The 22,295-nt window shown below is 37.2% G+C and overlaps 1 protein-coding gene across 1 annotated transcript; it reads right to left on the bottom strand.

The window, feature by feature from the left end:
- Nucleotides 1-15,760: 15,760 nt before the first annotated feature.
- On the bottom strand, nt 15,761-16,931 carry TAAR5 (trace amine associated receptor 5). Its single transcript, XM_020987084.2, has one exon. The coding sequence runs from the start codon at nt 16,929-16,931 to the stop codon at nt 15,900-15,902; it is 1,032 nt and encodes a 343-aa protein (XP_020842743.1). The 3' UTR covers nt 15,761-15,899.
- Nucleotides 16,932-22,295: the final 5,364 nt, after the last annotated feature.

Below are 22,295 nucleotides of genomic sequence, written 5' to 3'. Positions count from 1 at the left end.
AGGTTCAGCTAAAATCGACTTGATACTTTCCCCAACCTCCTTTGGGAAGCAATCATCATGATTCTTATAGCCCTCATGGTCTGAATAAAAGGCAGTATTAAACAATTTAGAGACATAGCAGTGGAAAGTAACTTGTCCAAGGTCATATGGATAAAAATGACAGACCTGGGATTGAACCCAGGTTTTCTAATGCCAAAGCTGTTATTTATTTCATTCTATTATGCTGCCTGCCTTGGAATCATAGAGTCATAGCATTGCCCTTCCCTATTCAAGGATTCTTTCCACAAGATGCTATAAAAGCAGTCATTTACCCTCTGCTAAGATGTCTCCTGTGTCCAGGAATTCTGTCTCTGGAGGTAGTCTAGTCCATTTTTGAATGGTTCCGATAGTGAGAAAGTCCTGCCTTATACCCTGACAGCAAGCATTTATATACCCCTTTAAAGTTGCAAAGCACTTTATAAATATTATCTCATTTGATCTTCATAACAACCCTGGGAAGTATTTTAGAGATGAGTAGACTGGAGGCTGAAAGGAGATTAAGTGACTTGCCTAGGGTCACACAGCCAGCAAGTGTGTAAACTTAGGCCTTCCCAGCTCCAGATACAGTATTCTTCTCTAGCTAGCATTTATGCAGCTCTTTAAGGCTTATAAAGTACTTTACATATGTTATTTCATTTTATCCTCCCAACAACCCAGTTGATATTATTGTCCTCATTTTATAGATAAGGAAACTGAGGCAGATAGAGGTTAAGTGACTTATTCATGGTTACACAGATATCAAGTGTCTGAGGCTGGATTTGAGCTCAGGTCTTCCTAACTCCATGTCTAGTTTTCTATCCATTGCACCACCTAGTCTTATCCTAGTATTGAACCAAAATGTGTCTTCTAATTTTTACCCATTGATTCTAGTATTTGACTCTGGATCCAAGCAGAAGAAATCTAATCCCTTTTCCATATGGCAGCCCTTTTATTACAGAACACTTTCCCCCAATAATCTGGTGCATATATCTTGCTTTTAATAAAACTGTATTTTTAAGAGCAAATTAGAATAATAGCTATTATTCATATGGTATTTTAAGGTTTGTAAAGCACTTTATATACATTAGCTCCTTTAATCCTTGCAACTACCCTGGGAGGCAAGTGTCATTATTATCCCCATTTTAAAGATGGGGAAACTATGACAAGAGAGGTTCAGTGACTTGCCCAGGGGTCACACAGCTAGTAAGTATCTGAGGCGGGATTTGAACTCAGATTTTCCTGACTCCACCACTGTGCCACCTAGTGGCCTTTACATTCAGCTTCAATGCCAGGTGTTAAGCTATCAGTTATACAGAGCGGAATCCTCAACTGCCAATAAAAACTGGCTCAAGAACATATCTCACTGCTGTCCAGAAAGCATCGTTTAAGTCCCCTATTCATTCTGGTGTGTTGTTTCTGACCACCTTAGCCACATACTGAATATAGACAAGTTATGAGTAAAAGATTCAGTCTGGCTAGGCCATCATTATGAAGTCTTCTACACACCATAATACAGATTGCTGTTTATATAAAAATAACTGCTTTGACAGCAAGGAGTTGGTTTTTTTGTTGTCGTTGTTGCTTATTTGTTTTTGGGGTTTTTTTGCACGGGGGCTTTATAGGAGTAAAGAGGAAAAAAGCAAAATTCTCCTGGGCATCTCTTTTACTTGATACCTTAATTCTTATTTCTCATAATATTTTGGGAGAAGTCCACACATTTGCCGTGATCAAATCCAGAACTTGATAACCTTAACCCTCCTCCTTTAGTATATCTCATCGCCCTTCCAGGTTGGTCCATTTGATTTCCCTCACATAAGCTATGTCCTTTCCTGGTTTTGTGTCCAAACTGATATTGTTCTGCTCTGCTGAGCCCCACTTCCACCACCTTGTAACCTATATAAATTCTACCCATCCTTTAAGGCCCAATTCAATTGTTCTCTCCTCCATGAAGCCTTTTCTGACAACCCCAGCATGCACTTACCCTTTCTTTTTCCTGAATTCTTAATATCCATCTAGAAATTATCAAATAATAAAACATTTATTTTTTTTCTCTAAATGTTTATTTGTGTTTATCTTAGCTCCTCCATTAAACTATAGGCTCCTGCAGGCTGGAACCTTGTTTAACCCCTATTTGGGGGACACTACCTTGCACATTACACAGCCTACATAGTAGGTCCACATTACTACATTCTGACAGATTCTTAGCAGCTTTGTATGTTTTTAATCATTGGACTTCAAGTCAAGATGATTAGGGGTCCAGTTCTAGAATTACCATATTCTAGCTGCATTATTTTAGGTAAATATAAGACTGCTTTGAGTCTTTTTCCTAAGTAAAAGGATTATCGTACTCAAAATTCCATAGGTATATCAGAAGTTTCCTATGAGGATCAAATTAATTAATAATGTATATTACACTATTAAGCACCTACTAAGTGCTAAACATCATGCTAAGTGCTAGAGATACAAAGAAAGGCAAAAAAGATTTCCTGTTCTCAAGGAACTTAGAGTCTAATGGGGGGGCGGGGAGAGACAACATGCAAAAACTATGTATAAAACAAGCTATATAAAAGAAAAAAATGAAGATAATAGAGAGAAGGCACTAAAGTTTCAGGGGTTTCTTGAGAAGATAAGATCTTAGCTGCTTTGTAAATGTGAACCATTAGTGTTAGTCTACTCAATTATTTGCTAAAGACAATACTGATTTGTCTTTCCAAAAATAAAAAAGGGGAAAAAAATCTTAAAGAGATAGGTTTGCAAATAAAATGGCTTGTGAAGAAACCCTGTTTTTATTTTGCCTTTAATTTCTTAGACAAAAGATTTTTTTAAACCATACTAGTCATTAAAAATCAACAGTAAGGGGCAGCTAGGCGGCGCAGTGGATAGAGTACCAGCCCTGAAGTCAGGAGGACCTGAGTTCAAATCCGGCCTCAGACCAAACACTTGACACTTACTAGCTGTGTGACCCTGGGCAAGTCACTTAACCCCAATTGCCTAAAAAATAAAATTAAAAAAATAATATTAAAAAAAATCAACAGCAACAGAAAACTCTTAACCATACACACCATTCTACTTTCCCTTGGTGGGAAATTCTTTCAACCTCTTGGCGGAAGTACATTCATCAGCAGGAGGACCAATGACTGTGGTTCAAAGATAGAGGGCCAAGCTGAAAGTAAAGAGGTGTATTAGCATGCTGGGGAATCTGCTTTCCATGATAGCAAATTCAGGTTTCTCAGGTACAGCCTTGGTTTTTATAATATTTCAGGCCCACTTAAGCACAGAGCCAGTTAGCAGCATTCTGTGGCAACAGAAGAGTAAATCATTTCACAGGAGGAGAGAAAGAGAAGGACAAGTCTAGAGAGAAAATGGGACTATTTTGTATGCAATGGTGGGATTTATTAGCAGAATAAGAAAATATTCCATATCCAAGGGTGAGACAAGGAAAAAGAATTAAATACCTATATAATTGTGAAAGCAGTTTATACAAAACTGCAGGGTCTCTTATCCAAGTAGCTGTTACAACAGTGGATGAGACTGTTTGCTACGTCTTTGTATGATGGTTGGAGACTTTCTAATATCAGGCTACCAGGTGACTGGGTGATTTTTATATTAATCCATCAAGATGTGAAATGATTGTGGTTTCTATTCCCCTGCCTCACATTCTCTGGAACTAAGTATAGAAAAGAAAAGCATTGGTTTCCATTTATCTTTTTGACAGAGCCCATACAGAGAGTGCCTGGGCCTGAAGTCAGGAAGACTTCAGATACTTACTATTTCTGTAACCCTGGACAAGTCACTTAACCCTGTTTGCCTCAGTTTCTTCATCTTTAAATGATCTGGAGAAGAAAATGGCAAACCGCTCCAGTTTCTTTGCGAAGAAAACTCCAAATGGGCTCACAAAGAGTCTAACATGACTAAAATGACTTAGCAACAACACACTCTAGCCTTACTCTAGACTCTCAACACATATGTATGCTAGCACACTGAATTCTCCGATTAAGGAAGGGGACCCCCGTTCAGGCTTTTAGAGGTTCCCCTGATAGGTGGCTATATTAGTCTCTAATGATATCAGCCCAAGCCACCATTCTGATGTGTTCTCCTCAATAGCAATCACCAGTGTTTATAGCACTTAGTTTTATTTAATCAAGTAAAATAAATTATATTTTACTGAGGAATATTTACTCCAAAGAAATAGTAAGAAAAGAAATACAAACTTTCCCCCGACACCTGAGGACATAATCTCCCCTATATCACATTAGTAATTAGGAAGAATAAGCTCAAAATTAAAGCAATTTCTACAGACCATCCTAGCCCTCAAATTCCCTTATCTATTTAGTATGACTGATGGATAAGTTACTGCAGCACCCTTTTGGCAGCTCTATGCTCAAGTGAACAGGTTGCTTAGGGCTTTGCTTCTCACCATCTGGCCCTGAATCCTGAACCTCTAGGGACTTGCCATTCTGACCTTCTGAAGTTCATAAAGTTGAAGCCATCTCCAATACTCCACCTGATATCAGGAAAGACTAGACTCCGAGGCAAAGAACAGATAGGACTGCATCCCTGCCAAATGTAGAAAGGGCCTGTTTTTCGGCTCTCACTATTCAAACTTACAGCATATCTTTCTCATTTCGGCAGTAGCCAGGCACAAAAGGGCAAGAAAAGAACCTAGTGATGGCTGGTGTCTACCTTTTGAATGCACCTCAATTCCAGGTCAGGAGTCAGTTAACAACCGATCTCTTCAGTACATAGCTAGCTAGATAGCACCAATTACAAAATGCCGTGCATGTTCCTAATTAAGGAGCAGGGCTCTTCCACTGGACTTCATCATGCCTTTCAAGAAACAGGATCTTCAGCATCTTACACGTGGGTTGGCAACAGGCAGAGCATACTACACGTACTCTGAAGATGGAGTTCTACTGGCCAGGTCCCATTACATTTATAAGAAATTATCTTGTTCATCACATTTGCAAGCTATTATATCAAGAACTATCTTCAAATTGGTTCATTCCAGCCTAACAATGTGCATCACCCACTTCCCTCTGTCTTCTAACACCTGTTAACTCAATCTTCTGTTCTGTTCTTCACCCTACTAAATTAGAGAGGATGTTAAGTTTTGTAGATATTTAATTCATTCTTTCATTCACTCAACATTTAGTAGGTATCCATGCAAATGAAACAGTGTCTTCTCCCAAGGATCTTACCTTCAACTGGGGGTTGGGGGTGGATATCACATGTACCGGATTAATAAGAACCCTTGTATTTTTTGAGGAGGGAAAAGGCAGACTCCCAATTAGCAAACTTTTTCCAAACTAAGTTCATTGTGAAGATCCCCATATTCCCCCACTGGCTCATCTCTCCTCTCGTATAGGAATGCTCTTCAGCTATATTATATCCCACCCCTCTAAGACAAGAGGGCATCCCGTGGGTGTCCTTGTCCCAGTTTTTCCCAGTCACTACTGTAATCCCCGTCTCTTGACTCCTTGACTGCCTACTAATAAGACAAGTAAGTGGTAAGGTGGATAGAGCTGGACATGGAATCAGGAAGACCTGGGTTTAAATCTAGCCTCAGATACTTACTAGCTATGCAACCCTGGACAAATAACTTGTCTGCCTATTTTGTCCTCTGTAAAATGAAGCTCACAAGAGCATCTACCTCCAGGTCTGTGATGATAAAATTAGATAATATTTGCAAAGCTTTCTTCAAACTTTAAAGCACTATATAAATGCCAGCTATTAATATTATTCTAATGCAAATAGACAATGGGACTGATCACTTTTCAATCTTGGGCGTGGTAGGTATAGAAGGAATAAGTGAGGGTTAAATTAGAACATGCTATATTTTAGAGAGGTTATACTATAACATACAATAGTCTTAGGGAATACCATTCTAAAATTTCTTAAAGTTTCTGGCAGGATCAGGTGCACATACCGGAACCATACTAAACCAATTGTTTTGCCAATGTTATCTCAATGCACCTAGGTCATGGTAAACTTGCCGATGAAGAAATAATGAGATAATGGTTCTGATAAGAGGTTGTATTGAAACAAATTCAGAGAAATAGTTGTATTACACAAGAGTTACTTTTAGATACTTAGAAATTTTACTGTTCCATTATCTGTATAAAAGAAGAGTGCTGTTGTATATTTCTCTTGCAGACTCTTATGGGTTACCTAAATGCATATACTCGGGATACTCCTATTCTTCTCTTTTCAGTAAATTCTCTATTATTTCAAGAACTATCTTCAAATTGGTTCATTCCAGCCTAACAATGTGCATCACCCACTTCTCTCTGTCTTCTAACACCTGGTAATGCAATCTTCTGTTCTATTCTTCACACACACACACACACACACACACACAGACACACACACACACACACACACTATTTGGTCCATACGTAGGATGGTGACAGTTAGTCTATGGTACCTCAGTTCAACTTTTCCAACTTTGCTTATCTGGGCAGTCTTTAAGTTTCCCTGATATCTTTAGCCCCTTAGGTTCTTTTTTCAATCCCTTGATGGTCTTTCTTTTTGTAGTTCAGTCTTCTTTTTATATAAAAGTAATTCATTAATAATTATGTTTATTACTTAGTCTGTTCTTTATGGTCATTTGTTTTTTAACCTCTCTTCTGATTCTGTTGCTTTGGCTTATGCAGAATGCATCTATTATTTCAACATTTTGCCTTTTGTTTCTCTTTTGCCAAAATTTCCTCCACTTCTTGGAAGGTTTTTTTTTCTAAGTATGTTATTCTTCCTTTCGCTTCTTTGGAGAGACTTTTCAATCATAGGTGCAATTTGTTTTAGTGTGTGAATTCCATTTTATAATTATAGTTGGAGTCCTCTATTTTCTGAATTGAAAGTTTTCATTTTTTTTTACCTAAATTCATTCATAGTGTCTTCCTTTATGAGTTTTATGTCTCTTTTGAGCCATTCAGGGGTTTATCTTATTGATCTATGATCTCTGTTGGGAACACAGGACTCATTATATAATTGACCACTATTGGTTCACTTTCCTTCAGATTGTAACATTTACTAGTTGGTTCCTCTCTCTAGTTTTGCTCATTTTTCCTTTGGATTTTTAGAATCATCTCTATTGGGTTTATCTGATTGCATTTTAGGTTGTTACTGGTTTTTTTTTTCTCTTGATATTGATATCTTTGGTGTTCCAGCTTTTTTCTTGTATTCTCAGTCACATACTCTCTGGATATTCTTTTTATTGGTAGTACAAACCACTTCACACTGGGCTACAGAGATGACTCAGTCTTTTCAGATAGAAGATGTGAAGTTCACTGGTCTGGCTTCCTGCTCTCAGGAACCTTTAGGTTTGAAGCAGATCCTAGGTTGGTTTCCAAGATCTTTTTTCTTTGGATCAATGTAGTGATGTGTATAGGCCCATTTTCAGATTGCCCTTTTCTTTCAGAATACTTCCTTTCCTCCTCAAGCTCTCCTCAAGTCATGTCAAAATAACAAGTATTTATTAAATATTTATTTAATTAAAATTAATTTTAATTTAATAAATTTAATTAAAATTCAATTGAAATTTATTAAACATTCGCTTAAGCAATGAAAATACAAAGAAAAGAAAAGTAAATGAAATGCAATGAAATGAAATGAAATGAAATAGTCTCTTCCCTTAGCTTACATTAAGATAGGGAATATGAAAGGGAGATGAAAAGAGGGACAGGAGAAAGGTAACTACTTGCTCAGATGCATTGTAGCAAAGCCTAGAGGATGAAGCATGGCCTAGTCTGGGCAAAACCCACGTGTGCTTCTTGCAGAGTGGAGGTAAGACAGAGGTGTTTGGGCAGAGTCACTAAAAAACCAGGCATATCTCTGCCAAATGACCCAGAGATCTGGGTCCCTAGGCAAGAGGCTGCTTATTTTCAGCCTACTTAATTTTTTTATCATCTACTGTTATTGTCATGTGGCTGCCTGGGCAGAGTCCCAGTCTATTGTTGTTCATCCTTCATTCTCAAAAGGGACTAATGACATCACAAGAGTGACATGTTGGTTTACCCATGAATCAGATTTGAGTGAGGCAGAGCTGCTCAAAGTCATCAGCCTCACTCTCTTCTCCAGTCATAGGAGTACAGTGGCAAGACAAAGGTAAAGATGACTGCAGATGGCCCAGTCCTAGCCTATTCCTTCTTTTGGGAGCCCAGGTTGTTTGAGAGAACAACTCAAATAGTGGAGTCCCTGTTCTGAATAACTTCTGTGGTATGAGACTGGTCCCACTTCCATTTTGAGATGTCTATCCTTCAGGCCTCAAGTAGCAACTAGCACAAATTCCCTCCTTAATACCTCCCTCTGCTTTCTTTCATGTGACTAAGTAGTGTTGATGCCAACTGTTTCTTGGAGTATTAAGGGTGTTTGAGCAACCTTCCAACCCCACACATAAGACTACCACTTAGCTTATGCTAGCTTCTGCTTTGGAGTCTGATAGGAAAGTGGCTCAGGGTGAGTCCTCCAAGAATTAAAGGTCCCTGCTGTTCTTGATTCAGAAGATCCCATCCTTACACAGACATCATTTTATCTTATCTTGAAGATTTAATTACTGTGTATCTGGCATTATAATTGGGGGTTGGAGTGTTGAAGGAGTTTGGACCACCATCTTGCTTCATAAGTAGGAATTTTTATACCTGGAGCCAGAGATAGAAAAAGCACCCTGATTGTGGGGTAGGAAGCCAGAGACCCTGGAACTCTAATACAAAATAAGGTAGAGTTCACCCTTGTAGATCATCTGGTAGTTTCCAATATAATCTCATCAAGTCCAATAAGCATTTATTAAGTATCTGCTATATCCAGCACTGTGCTAGATAGAAGGAATACAAAGAATAAAAAGAAAAACAAACTCTACTGTTAAGAGCTTATCTTCTGGGGGCACACAATAAGTCCCATTAAGGCAATTTGAGTAGGATGAGAGCTTTAACAACTGAGGGAGTCAGGAAAGACTTACTTCCTACAAAAATTGGCAACCCCTGACTAAGTGCTCACTCTCTCTCTCTCTCTCTCTCTCTCTCTCTCTCTCTCTCTCTCTCTCTCTCTCTCTTTCTTTCAGAAAAATTGACCAATACAAAAAAAAGTTCCATGTCCATGAATCCTCCTCTCCCCACTGCAAAGGAACAGGTGGAAATGTCTTCTCATATTTCTTTCTGAAGACCTAAGTTGTTAGAGGGTTTTTTGGTACATTGTTTTCAACATTCAGTTTTGAATGTTTTGTATGTGCATTATTATAATCATTGTATATATTGTCTTACTGGCTCTGCTTGCTTCCCTTTTCAATAGCTTATGGAAACCTTCATGGTTTATTATGTTCTATTCATAATAATTTTAATTGATTGATTGATTGATTTTTCATAAACAATTATTATCTCTCAATAAGAATGTCTCCCAGACATTAAACTACATAAATAAATAACATCCTCATAACAAATATTCACAGTTGAACAACACAAATTCCTACATTGGCCACATCCAAAACTGTGTCATTATACATTTTAAGTCTATCACCTCTTGGGAAGGAGGTGGTTTCTGTATTTCATCTTTAGTCTTATTTTTTTAGTCTTTTTTTTTTAAAGACCTACTCTCTGAGAAGTCTCTGAAGATGTAGCTTCTCTGAAAGGGCATGCTGCCAGTCCTCACACTTTAGTGGTGGTGGGTGTAAGAACCCAAGGACATATGAGGAGAGCTGTGCCCTAGAAGTTCTCTGCACCTGGTGTGATTAACAAGTAGCCTCCTGCTATCCTTTCACCCCTGACTCTGTCAGAACTGTCAATTTGCTAGTCACTGAAAGTTTTCATTAGCTGTTACGCTAGACATAGCAGGATGGACAGTCTGCTGCCAAATGATAGTTCAGGTTACAGTGATGTTGGTAGAAAGTGAGAAAAGGCATAATCCCCTTCTCCTGCAGTTGCTGAGGTGGCATTTAGTACAAGGTCACAGTTCAGTTTGAGAATGCTTCTTTTGGCCTGATGTTCATCAGTTTTCTTTGGTTTTGTCCTTAAAAGTAATGTCACAGAGTCACTAAATTTTAGAGTTGGAAGAGACCCCTACTTAGTCCAAACTATATCTGAAAGGAATCCTCACTGTACCATACCCAAAACATGGATATACATCTTCTATTTGAACACTCTCACAGAGACAACCATTTCATTTTGGACAGTTCTTATCATTAGGAAATTCTGCTTTTGTTTCTTTTTCTTGGAATCAAGCCTAAATTTGCCTGTTTCCACCCCTCACTTATGCTTTTGCTCTCCAGGACCAGGGTCTAGTTTTGGAACTCTTGTTTACTTTTGGCTCAATCAGGAAGCTTTGGGATAAATATTTATGAAATAAATTACTCCTTTCATAAATGGTGTAGAGAAGGCTGTCTGCTGTGTGGCTTACTGTTTGGGGATATCCTAAAAGAAAAAAGGTCATTTCTGACCTTTGATGTGGACTCACTCAGTTTTGGAGTGTTTTGTTGTATGAATTAGAAGAAGGTAGCTTTTGGCGGTAAATTTCACTATGAGGGCAGTTTACATAGAAGAAAACTAGTAGTATCCTTTCTTCTATGATTGCATGAAAACAATTCTCCAGGGTAGGCCTGCTCCCTGAGGGTAGAACCTTCCTTCATTCCTTCCTTCCTTCCTTCCTTCCTTCCTTCCTTTTTCATTCTTCCTTCCTTCCTTCCTTCCTTCCTTTCTTTCTTTCTTTCTTTCAATGCATAGGATAATGTCTGGGAAATGTTAGGCACTTGATTTGTCGATTAATATGCATACATGCTAAACTTCATGATAAAAAAAATGTTAAATCTTTGCATTCCCATGGTGCTGTAAACAGAATCTTTTACATAGCAGGGTATTTTTTTTTTTTGCTCAGTAAGTGAATGAATGAACCACATGAAAATTAATAAACAGTCAAAGTAATATGTAATTAAAATATGGAGGGTGCTTCAACAATTATTTTTACCAACTTGGAGTTCCTGAAGTAGACATTCAAGTCATAAATTCTCACAAATGTGTATAACAACAAAAAATTCTAGGCCCTCTGCTCGTATTACCCTCCCTTCCCCCATACACAGAACTTTTTAGAAGTCCCATGACCCTTTGGTATTAAAGGGGGAGATTTTGGGCACAGAACTCTAGGGATATTTAGGCAAATGTGTGCAAATTTATTCCATGATGACCATGGCCAGGTTTACCCATAGACAGTGAGTACAGATCTCCATGTGACATGTTGTGGGAATAACAGGAAAGACCCTCTTCTCTAAAATACCCCGGCCTCTGTGTCTCCTTTAAACATTTGAATGTATCTAGTCTGATAAAAAAGCAAAACAATATTATTTATTCATAGAATAAATGAGCTGGAAGAGATCTTAGTGAACATCTAATCCAAACCTCTACTTCCACAAATAAGTTCACTGAGGCTGAAGGAGGTAAAGAGATTTGCCCAAGACCAGGCAAATAGTAACTAAAAGAAGAAATTCAGGCTAATATCTTTTTCTTTCTTTTTTCTAAACAAATTTTCATTTAAAAGAAATTAACAACCTATTTTCTCTCCCTACTACCTCCCTCAACCCATTGGAGGAAAAAAAGGAAAATGAAACCTTTGTAACAAATATGCATAATTAAGCAAAACAAATTATTGCATTGACCATGGTCAAATATATATATTCTCATTCTTCACCATGAATCCGTCACTTTTCCATCAGATGAGCAGCAGGCTATGTTATCAATTCTCTGGAATCATGGTTGGTCACTGCATTGATCAGAGTTCTTACGGCTTTCAAATGTTTTTATAGTATTAATGTTATTCTGTGAATTGTTCAACTAATTCTGCTCACTTCACTGCATCAGTTCATAGGAATCTTTTCAGGTTTCTCTGAAACCAATCTCTTCATCATTAGGTATACCCCAAGAACATGTTATTACCTTCATGTACCATAATTTGCTCATAATGCAGAATCATTGGATTGGGGATGAATGGTAGGTTTGAATAGATGACTCAAATTGTACCTCAAATCTGAGTGTAACTGAGAGGTGTCACATGTGAAGAGGAACCCTTGCCTAATTGATTCATAGTTAATAATGATATGAGTAATAATAATCTCAATAAAATTAATGAATAAACCAAATTTTAAAAAGAAAACCACAAGCTCCAAATTATTTATATTTAAGAAGAAAATAATATAGCCTTTAATATACAATAAAATATTTCATTTGTTCTTTATTTCTTTTCAGATCTCTTTTATATCTATGTACTTATGAGTTTTTGTTGCTATAATTTTTATATAGCTATAGTTATTTTGTAAGTTATGACTCTATTTTCTTTTTTTCCATACCACTTTGATCATCTTTCCAGAATTCCTCATATTCTTTATATTTGTGTAACATTTAGGGCATAGCAATATTATATTCAGCTAATATAGTACAGTTAAACTAAACATTCCTTAATTATATAATGTGATTTTCCATATTCTTGCTATCACAAAGTTGCTATAAATATTTGTGTCCATATACACATTTTTCTCATTTAATAATATCCTTTATATTTAGGCTTAGCAAGTATGTCACTGGGTCAGTGATTATTTTTTGCACACTTTGTTATATATTGTCAAATTATTCTACAAAAATATTATGTCAATAATTCTACCACCGATGTTACTGCATGTCCCTTTCCCCATAACCCTGCCAACAATCATCTCTTTCACTTTAAATAATTATTTCTAATTGAATGTATATAACCTTGTACCTCAAAATATATTTTATTTCCTTTATCTGAGAATTAGAGTTTGAAAAATAAGAGTTTTTTTTGTCATGAGTTTGGTGACTACCAAAAAATAGGTAAATGTATAAATATCAAAATATCAGGAACTCCCAAGAAATACCCTCTATTATTATAAATCTCAATTCTTCTATAACTCATAGTCTTTGGTAGTTCCCTCCAAAGAGATTTTCTCAGGGTCACACAACAAGGGTATATAATAACAACAAAAGCTAGCACTTACATAGAACTTTAAGGTTTGTGAAGCACTTTACAAATGTGATCACATTTTATCTTCACAATAACCATGGGAGATAGGTGCCATTATTATCCTATTTTACAGATGAAGAAACCAAGACAGCTAGAGGCTAAGTGACTTGCCCAGGTTCTCATGGCTAGTAAGCGTCTGAGACTAAATTTGAACTCCAGTCTTTCTGAGTCCAACTTTCTATCCACTGCACTCCCTAGCTACTCCTCTATCAGAAATCAGACTTGATCTCAGCTCTAACTGACTTGATCACTATCCATTGCAATATGCTGCCCCATATACTACCTCATCTTATAGTGAGCTACACAACCATAGAATGTTGGAACCTGAGGTCCAGAGTATTAGTATCTGGAGCACAGAGTTCATGGAGGGAAATAAAATGTAAGAAGACTGGAAAGACAGGAATGAACCAGATTGTGAAAGGTTATAAATGAAGATTTTATATTTGATCCTGGAGGTAATAGGGAGACACTGGAATTTATCTAGTAGAGAGAGTGACATGATCAGACTTTTGCTTTTGGAAGGTCACTTTCACAGCTAACTAGAAGATGGATTGGACTGTGGAGAGACCTGAGGCAGGAAGACAAACAAGAAAGCAAGTTAAAATGCTCAAGCATAAGGTGACAACAGCCTGCATTAGGATTATGGTTTTATCAGTAGAAAGAAGAGAATTGTGTAAGAGATACAGTGAATGCAGAAGCAAGTCTTGGCAACAAATCATATTTGTGGAGTGAAGATGAAAGAAGAATCAAGGATGTTATCAAATTTTGAGCTTGGGTGACAGAGAGGATACCTATGCCCTTAACAGTAATAGAGAAGTTTGGATGAAGAAGTTTAGGGAGTTATAAATAATGACATTTTGAGTAGGAGTTGCCTATGGGACATATGTCCAAAAGGAGTAAGGTTAGGGCTAGATATATAGATCAGGGAATTATCTGCAAAGAGATGATAAATGGACACAAGAGAGATGATGAAATGACTAAGCAAGATAGTATATAGAGAAAAGAGAAGCCTCAGGACAAAACTTGGGGGACATGCATGGTTAGTAGGTATGACCTTGAGAAAGAACCAGCAAAGGAAGCTGAGAAGAGGTGGACAGGCAGGTATGAGAACTAGAAGACAGCAGTGTCACAAAAACAGAGAAAAGAAAGTACCCAGGAAAAAGAGGGTGATCAATAATTTCAAAGGCTGCAGAGAAGGATGAAGGTTATGAAAAAAGGATATTTGAGGGTCAGCAAGGTGGCTCAATGGATAGAGCACCAGCCCTGAAGTCAGGAGGACCTGAGTTCAAATTCGGACTCAGACCAAACATTTGACACATATTAGCTGTATGACCCTAGGAAAGTCATTTAACCCCAATTGCTTAAAAACAAAAACACACACTAAAAAAAAAAGTATATTTGACAAACGACAAATCTTTGGTGACTTTTAAAATCCCATCTGACTATAAATTTGTGATCTTGGTGTACTAAACTCTTGTTCACGATGTACAAAAGTTCATTTGGAAAAAAATGACTAAATACAAAATCAGAGTGGGGAGAATGGAATCTCTCAGGTCTGAAACAGGGTAAAAAAAAAGTTAGGGGTCAGAAAAAATAAAGGTTATTTTCACTTGCTTGATAAGTCATTAGAAATATAAATAAATGATTTTTAAGTAGCAGCTACAATTTTTGAAATCCCCTATGAAATTGAAGGTTGTTTAATTTTGAATAGAAATATGATTTTAGTACTTGGGGTTGCAAGGGAAATTGCTTAACTATGTAGTAGTATTTTTTTTCTTTGTAAGACAAATTGTAAAATACAAATTTAAAGAAAAGAAAATTGGCAATGTGACTAAAGATGACAGTTAAATAGAATGTCCCAACTGTTTTCCAAGTTAATTAATGAAGAGATGAAGTGTCTTTCAAAATTGTGAAGTCCCTACTTAATGACAGAAATTACCTGATAATAGGAAAAACAATAGGTAGGAGAAAGTTGACTCTCACTCTAACACCATTGGTTTTGAAGATCCAACTGGTTCAGAGTAAGTAGTACAGATGAGTCTTAAAATGAATATTCCAGAAAGTAGGCATCCAAAGACTTGAGTAAAGAAACTAGGGTATAAAGTGAGAGAGTGACTACAGAAAATCTTGTAAATGTTGAGAGCTGTCACTTCCTCCATAATGTCTTCCAAATGTCTCTCACCTTACCAGCCTACCAAGTGAAAGTGACTCTCTCTCTCCTTCCTCAAATTTCTCAAAGTATTTTGGTCTATATCTTTCCTTTTCATGTCTTTTCCCCATATTGGATCAGAAGTTCCTTGAAAACAAGGTCTGTGTCCTATTTACCTTTGTATCCTTGGGACCTAGCACATCACTTTCTATATGTGAGAAGATTAATAAATGTTCCTTTTTTTAATTATTAAATTGGAATGGTCTTTCATTATCTAGTGAGGAAATTAGGAGCAGAAAGATAAATTGGCTTGTCCAAAGTCACACAAGCCTTGGCAAAGCCAGGGATATAAGCAGGTTCCCTGACTTCCAGTTAATGAATGTGTTTTAATATTATTATTATTTTACTTTCATCCATTAAATCTTTGAAAAGGAGAGAAAAAGAGAGAAACCAGATAACCAAACCTTGGGTTATTTCATCTGTTTGACATTCTAACAGCATATCCCTTTTTTTTTCTTCTCCTTTTTCTTTTCTTCACTCCTACAAAAGTTTTATACCAGGAAAATGAAAGCTTACCTTGTTTCTAATTTTAGAATCTTTCTTTCCCTGTCCCCAGTTCCAAAAACTCTTCCCCTTGACGCTGCCAAGTCTCCTGGTCAGAGATGTTCTGTGACTCTCCTTTACCAGTATATGACCTGGCACCTCCCTGGGGGAAAACTGGTCAGTCTTGGTACAAGTCAATAGTAGGCGTCCTAGGGGAAAAGACCTCCCGGCTCAGAACGAGTTTTAGAGCTTTCCTGAACCACCTATAGGAAAAGACATAGATCAAAGGATTGCATGCCGAGTTGAAGTAAGCAAACCAGATGAAGATATCAAAGACTAGAGGTGGGGTGATGAACTCGAGGAGGCTGTCCACCAAGGTATCAACAGTGAATGGCAGCCAGCACAGGAGGTAAATGCCCACCGCTATCCCCAGAGTCTTTGCTGCTTTCCTCTCTCTTTTAGAGGCCCCAATCTGACCCGAAGAGGTAGCTGTACCCTTGCTCATGGTGCTGATCTGCTGGGCCTGCCTGTTAGCCACAATGAAGATCTTCACATACAGGCTAATCATAATGACACAGGGGAAGAAGAACACAGGAAAGTTCAACCAGCCCCAGAATTTATTGAACAGCAGCTGGCAGCTGCCCACACAAGGCATCTCAACCAATAACACGCCCAGTCCTTCCTCCACCACATCGGTGTAGAGGAAGAAGGCAGTGTATGCTGCAGGAAGCCCCCAGCCCACCACTATGTATCTGAATGCCACCTTGACAGTGAATTTGGTAGGATAAAGCAAGGGGTTGCAGATGGCACAATGGCGATCAATAGAAATGAAACACAGGTGGAAAATGGAGGTGAGGCAGAAGAGCGTGTCAAGGTATGTATGCAACCTGCAGAGGAAGTCCCCAAAGAACCAGCAGCTCTCTACCGATCGAATTGTACTGAATGGAAGCACTAGGAGTCCAAGGAACATGTCAGCCAGTGCAAGGGAGAGCAGCAAGAAATTGGTGGGAGTATGGAGGGCTTTAAAATAGGACACAGCAAACACCACGAGCAGGTTCCCCAGGACGGTAATCAACATACCTATGGCACAGGCCAGGTATATGATCATCTGGACTCCCAAAGGATGCAGGGTTCGAGGACAAGACCCATTCACCTGATAGCATAAAGTTACAAGCTGATCTTCAGAACCAAGTTCCTGGAGAGCTCTCATTTTAGGCTTCTCCTCTGAGTCGCACAACCTGAAAATCCAGTCCTCCAGCCTCACACAGCAGTCCTGCTTTGTCTGTAAAATAAGCCAGAGAAAGGGACTAGCCACTCCCGAACCCAAAGAGGCTTCCACCTAACTCTCTGAGTGATTACACTTCAATAACAAAGGTTTCTCGGAATAAGGGGACTTTTGTTTAAAAGAGTACGGAAAGTGATTTGGAGTTAATGCCAAGGCAAATGCCAAGGAAAAGTCAAGATCTGCCTTCCTCTTGGGCTAGAAAAGTAGAATGTTGCTCAATTAGGAAAAAAAGAACCCTGTGAAAATCATATTAGAATTATTAGACCGGATTTAGATTCCGTATTCCAAATCCAAATAAGGAGTCGTAAATTTTTCCTTTGATTTGTTTTAACTAAATCAGTACTCGGTAAACATGTTCCAGACTCACCATTTGAGAAGTTAGTGAGGTTGATTTTAAAAGGATCATGTTCAGAGGTTTCATTGGACAATATGTCAACCGCTACTAAGCCATTTCAATTACCCCAATAATTAAAGGATTAGAGAACACACTGATATGATTTCTATTCACAATGCACGATTTCCAAATCCCGCACTTTACTAAGATTTTCAGACTTTGAGTTTTGCTAAGATTAAGGCAGGAAATACGGATTAATATAGCCTGGAGTAGGGCGATGAAATCCTAAATAGATGAAACAGACGACTTCAATATTGTTGTTGTTCTAATACTTACTGAAGTGAAAATGGCAACCACGACTTCGGAAGAATCCTTCCTGCATTCAGTGATGAATTCCTTTTTAGGGCTCTGCTTAGATCAATAGGTGAAATCTGTTCATAAATTTATACTTCAGTAGAAAGTCGCTCGTACTACATGGAGTGTGGTATCCAATGAGCACCAAAGAGAGTCTCGAAGGAATTCCTTTGCAGGGTACACTTTCTCCCTATCTAGGTTCAGGTGTTTAAGAATCAAAAAATCCCAGTACAACATAAACATCAAGTGTCCAAACAATTCAAGTTGGAATTCATCTTTGCCTAATTTATTTTCAGGGCAATTCACTTACCTTTTCCCCCTCCTTTTCTGGACAGTCAATCATACATGAATTTCTGTTCAGGAAGAATTCAAGGCATAAAGCCTAGAAGCCTCTGCTTTTCCCCAATTCATGATTTTTTTAAAATAATTAGTACTTCAGGAGAAAATAGGCTTTAAATGGATGCATAATTATGGAGAAATAGTGGGAAAGGAAACTGAATATTTCAAGACAAAGACCAATGAATTTCTAAAACTTCATAAATTTCTCAAGTAGAAGAATTCACAGTGTCCAAAATAGAGATAATTAGCAAATTCTAAACAAGAAGAATACAGGAAAGATGATCAGCAAAATTTAACACAGTCTAACTATAAAATAACAATTACAAATTAGGGAATATTTAAAGCTCCTTAATAATTAAGCTTATCATTGCTTTTCATAATGTTTGACTATCATGGGAATCTTAGTCCTCACAATTAAGAATTATTTCAATTTACAACCCTCATTTGGAATACAAGGAAATCAAGGTACAGCAGAAGTAAAATAAGGAAGTAATTTTGAAAGCTGGAATTTAGAAATAAGAACAAACCTCTGTTATGGTCCATTTTCTAAATATTAAAGGAGCTGTGAAGCTAGAAGATACCTTGAAGATCATAAAATTCAGTCCTCTCATTTTTATTATATCTTTTTATCAATAATTTTATTTTTCATTCCAGCCTTTTCTCGATATCAGGTATTCCAAAAGAGCATCACCCCACCCCCTCTCCACTGCACTGAATCTTATTTGTAACAAGTTAAAAAAAAAAAAAGCAAACCCGTGAAGTAAAACTATAAAACAGAATTGCCTTCATGATCAATCCCCTCTGTGCTGATTGGATAATCAACCACTCTACTGAGTGTGTTTCATCATCTGTTCTCTAGGACCAAAACTGGTCACTTTAATTGATCAGAATTTAGCTGTCTTTTAATATTTTCATTTGCATTATTGTAGTTATTTGTATATTGTACTCCTTGTTTTATTTACTTTAAATTTACTTTATTTAAATCCCCGATTTATCCTATGTCCTGTTTGTACACATTTGTTTGCTTGTATTTTGTCTGCTCCATTATCCTGTGTACTTCTTGAGAGCAGAGACTTTTTTTTTTGCTTTTCTTTGTATACTGAGCACTTGGTTCAATTCTTAACACATAGTAAGTGCTTAATGATTAATAAACACTACCTGTTGACTGAATGACTAGTAAGAGGTATATGAAAAGTTCCCATTTTTAAAAAGTTTGGAGCCACCTTCTATTTCAACTTGGTTCCAACTTTCATAAAAGAAAATTAAGCAAGAAACAACATTAATCATGGAACCCTAAAATTACAAGCTACTTGACAGAGTTACTGATTGAAACCTAACTCGTTATATTTGTTTCTCTGGGGTCGAGCAGTTCCCAATGTTGCCCATTAAGATGTCACTGACACAAGGGGCCACTAGGTGGCGCAGTGGATGGAGCACTGACCCTGATGTCAGGAGGACCTGAGTTCAAATTTGACCTCAGACCAAACACTTGACACTTACTCGCTGTGTGACCCTGGGCAAGTCACTTAACCCCATTGCATAAAAACAACAAACAAACAAACAAACAAACAAAAAAAGGTGTCACTGACATTATTGGCTTATCTTATGGGAACACTTAGCCCAGAAATTTCTCTAGATCTATTCCCTCAAGTCTTTCTTCTATACTCTTTACAATTGTAAGTATGTAGGAAGACTGAATTATGTATTTAAACATAATAGCAGCTGTTCTTTCATGCTCTGAATCAATTATTTCTTTTAATTTCAATTAAAAATTTCATTTAAGGAACTCCCATAAATTGATATGTGGAATGTTACAATATCTAAATGTTTGTTTTTAACTCCATAAGAATAGCATATGACCCTTTCATTCTGAATTTTTAACCTTTCTCTTTGCCTTCCAATAATATTCTATGGGGCCCCTTTCCACTTAATGAAATGACTTTTAAAAACCTTTGAAGAACAAAATATAGAACATATTTTTTTAAAAAATCATTTAAATATAGAGTTCTTAGGAGTTACATTATGGCTATAATATTCCAAGGAGTTTTCATTTTGGGATTTCTTTCAGGAGATGATCAGTGGATTCTTTCAATTTCTATTTTACCCACTAAATCTAATTTACTGGGGTGGATTTCCTTGATAATTTCAAGGAATTATCATTTAATCATTTAAAAATCATTCAATTTCCTCCTGATGGATGGTTAATGGAAAGAACAATAAGCTCCGGATGCAGGTATGAGAGTTTCAAGTTCAAGTTCCACCATGGGCCATGACTGAAGTGGTGGGGAAGAATCATTTCATATATTTGGGCTTCAGTTTTAACATCTGTAAAATGAAAGAGTTCATAAGATCATAGATTTAGAATTCAAAAGGATCTTACAGGTCATCTGGGCCAAGTCTCTTGTTTTTGCAGATAAAGAGACTGCAACAAAAAGACGTGACTTGTTGGAGAATTGTCCAAGGTCATATAGGCAGCAGGTGATAGAGTCAGGATTCAAACCCAGGTCCTCAGATTCCAAATCCAGTCTTTTTGACACTTCAATTAATGCTTGAAATGTAAGACAGGCTTTTTAGTGAAAGGTAGTCTCTAAAGAGGAGGAATGATTGCTATTAGAAAACAAGAACACTGGAAATCAGAAGAGATTTGTGACTATAATTTCTGGAAGCATCTTTCAGATCTAATTGTAAAATCCTATGATCTAGATTCTTGACCTAATTCTGCCTCTTGTTAGCTCTGTAACCATAAGGAAAAAATGAATCTCACTGAGCCTATCTCCTTATCAATAATTTGGGAATGGTAATATTTGTACTTTCTAGTTCCTTATGAAGACAGATAAGATCATATAGTGTGGGACCAGGATGCTAGACCTTCTAGATTCTAGGCTTACCTATTTATTTGTTTATTCATTCATTCGTTTTTAAAAGTATTCATTCATTTATTACTTCTAGCTCTAAATCTATACACATGATTCTATGATCCAAAAACTATGCCGAATATAATTTATTATTTCTTTGATGATGTGAGTGATGAGGCACTTCAGGGTGTGGCAAAGCCCCAGAGTCATCATTCATTCAACAAAATCATTTTTTTGTTTGTTTTTTTTTTTTTTTTGTGAGGCAATTGGGGTTAAGTGACTTGCCCAGAGTCACACAGCTAGTAAGTGTTATGTGTCTGAGGCTGGATTTGAACTCAGGTCCTCTTGATTCCAAGGCCAGTGCTCTATCCACTGAGCCACCTAGCTGCCTCTCAACAAACTATTTGATATCTAGTAGGATACAAATGAGATGTAGCCCCAAAGCCTTAATTATGATTGCTTAGTACACATGGCCGCCAGGTGGTGCAGTGGTTGGAACGCTGGGTCTGAAGTCAGGAAGCCTCATCTTCCTGAGTTCAAATCCAGCCTCAGACTCTTACTAGCTTTGTGACTCTGGGCAAATCACTTAACCCTGTTTGCCTCAGTTTCCTCATCTATAAAATGAGCTGGAGAAGAAAATGGCAAGCTTCTCTAGGATCTTTGCCAAGAAAACTCCAAAGTGGTCATGAAGAGTTGGACACAACTAACAACAAGAAGTAAAAACATGTAATGCTATGATATTTGAATTAATAAAAAGCCAGAAATCTGAGGGCTTACAAATATATTGCTTGTAATTCACTGGAGGTCTTCTCCCCATTGAACCTCTTTGTAAATTAAGGAACTTTTACAAAGAATCAAGAAGTCAAGAGAGTTTATTGAATATGCAAACATTTTGGCTAGTTTTGCAAGTAGACAGCATTGTCAGCTTTTATAAAAGGGAACAGAAGAAATGGTCCCTCTTCTCAAAGAGCTTATAAATCCAAATCCAACTATGAAAGTCCTCCCTATGCATACTGCAAATTTTTTCTCCATTGACAGGATAATTGTTCTCCCATATAATTAGGAACTACTAAAAAATATCTGGTGAAAACCTGAAGTTAATTCCAGGTCACTGGGTTCTCCTCAAATAGGACAGTGTTAAGAAGGTACTTTTTACTTACCCTTTCTCTTACAGGTTAACCTATATTTTCTCTTTCATCGAATTTTTCTTTTTTTCCTTAAGTTTCAATGTTTCCCGTATTCATTCAATAAGTATTTATTGAACTCATATTTGGTATAAGGCACTATACCAAGTATTGCAGACAGTAGTATAAACTCAATTTAGAAACATATCCCTGAAGGCCACATGTTGTCTTAGAAAACCACAAAATAACTCCTGTGTTGCATTGTACTTTTACTTATTTTGTA

The sequence above is a fragment of the Phascolarctos cinereus genome, unplaced genomic scaffold (assembly GCF_003287225.1).
Source record: "Phascolarctos cinereus isolate Bilbo 61053 unplaced genomic scaffold, phaCin_HiC Scaffold_5;HRSCAF=322, whole genome shotgun sequence".
NCBI lineage: Eukaryota > Metazoa > Chordata > Mammalia > Diprotodontia > Phascolarctidae > Phascolarctos > Phascolarctos cinereus.
This window is presented reverse-complemented; position numbering and strand designations above follow the sequence as displayed.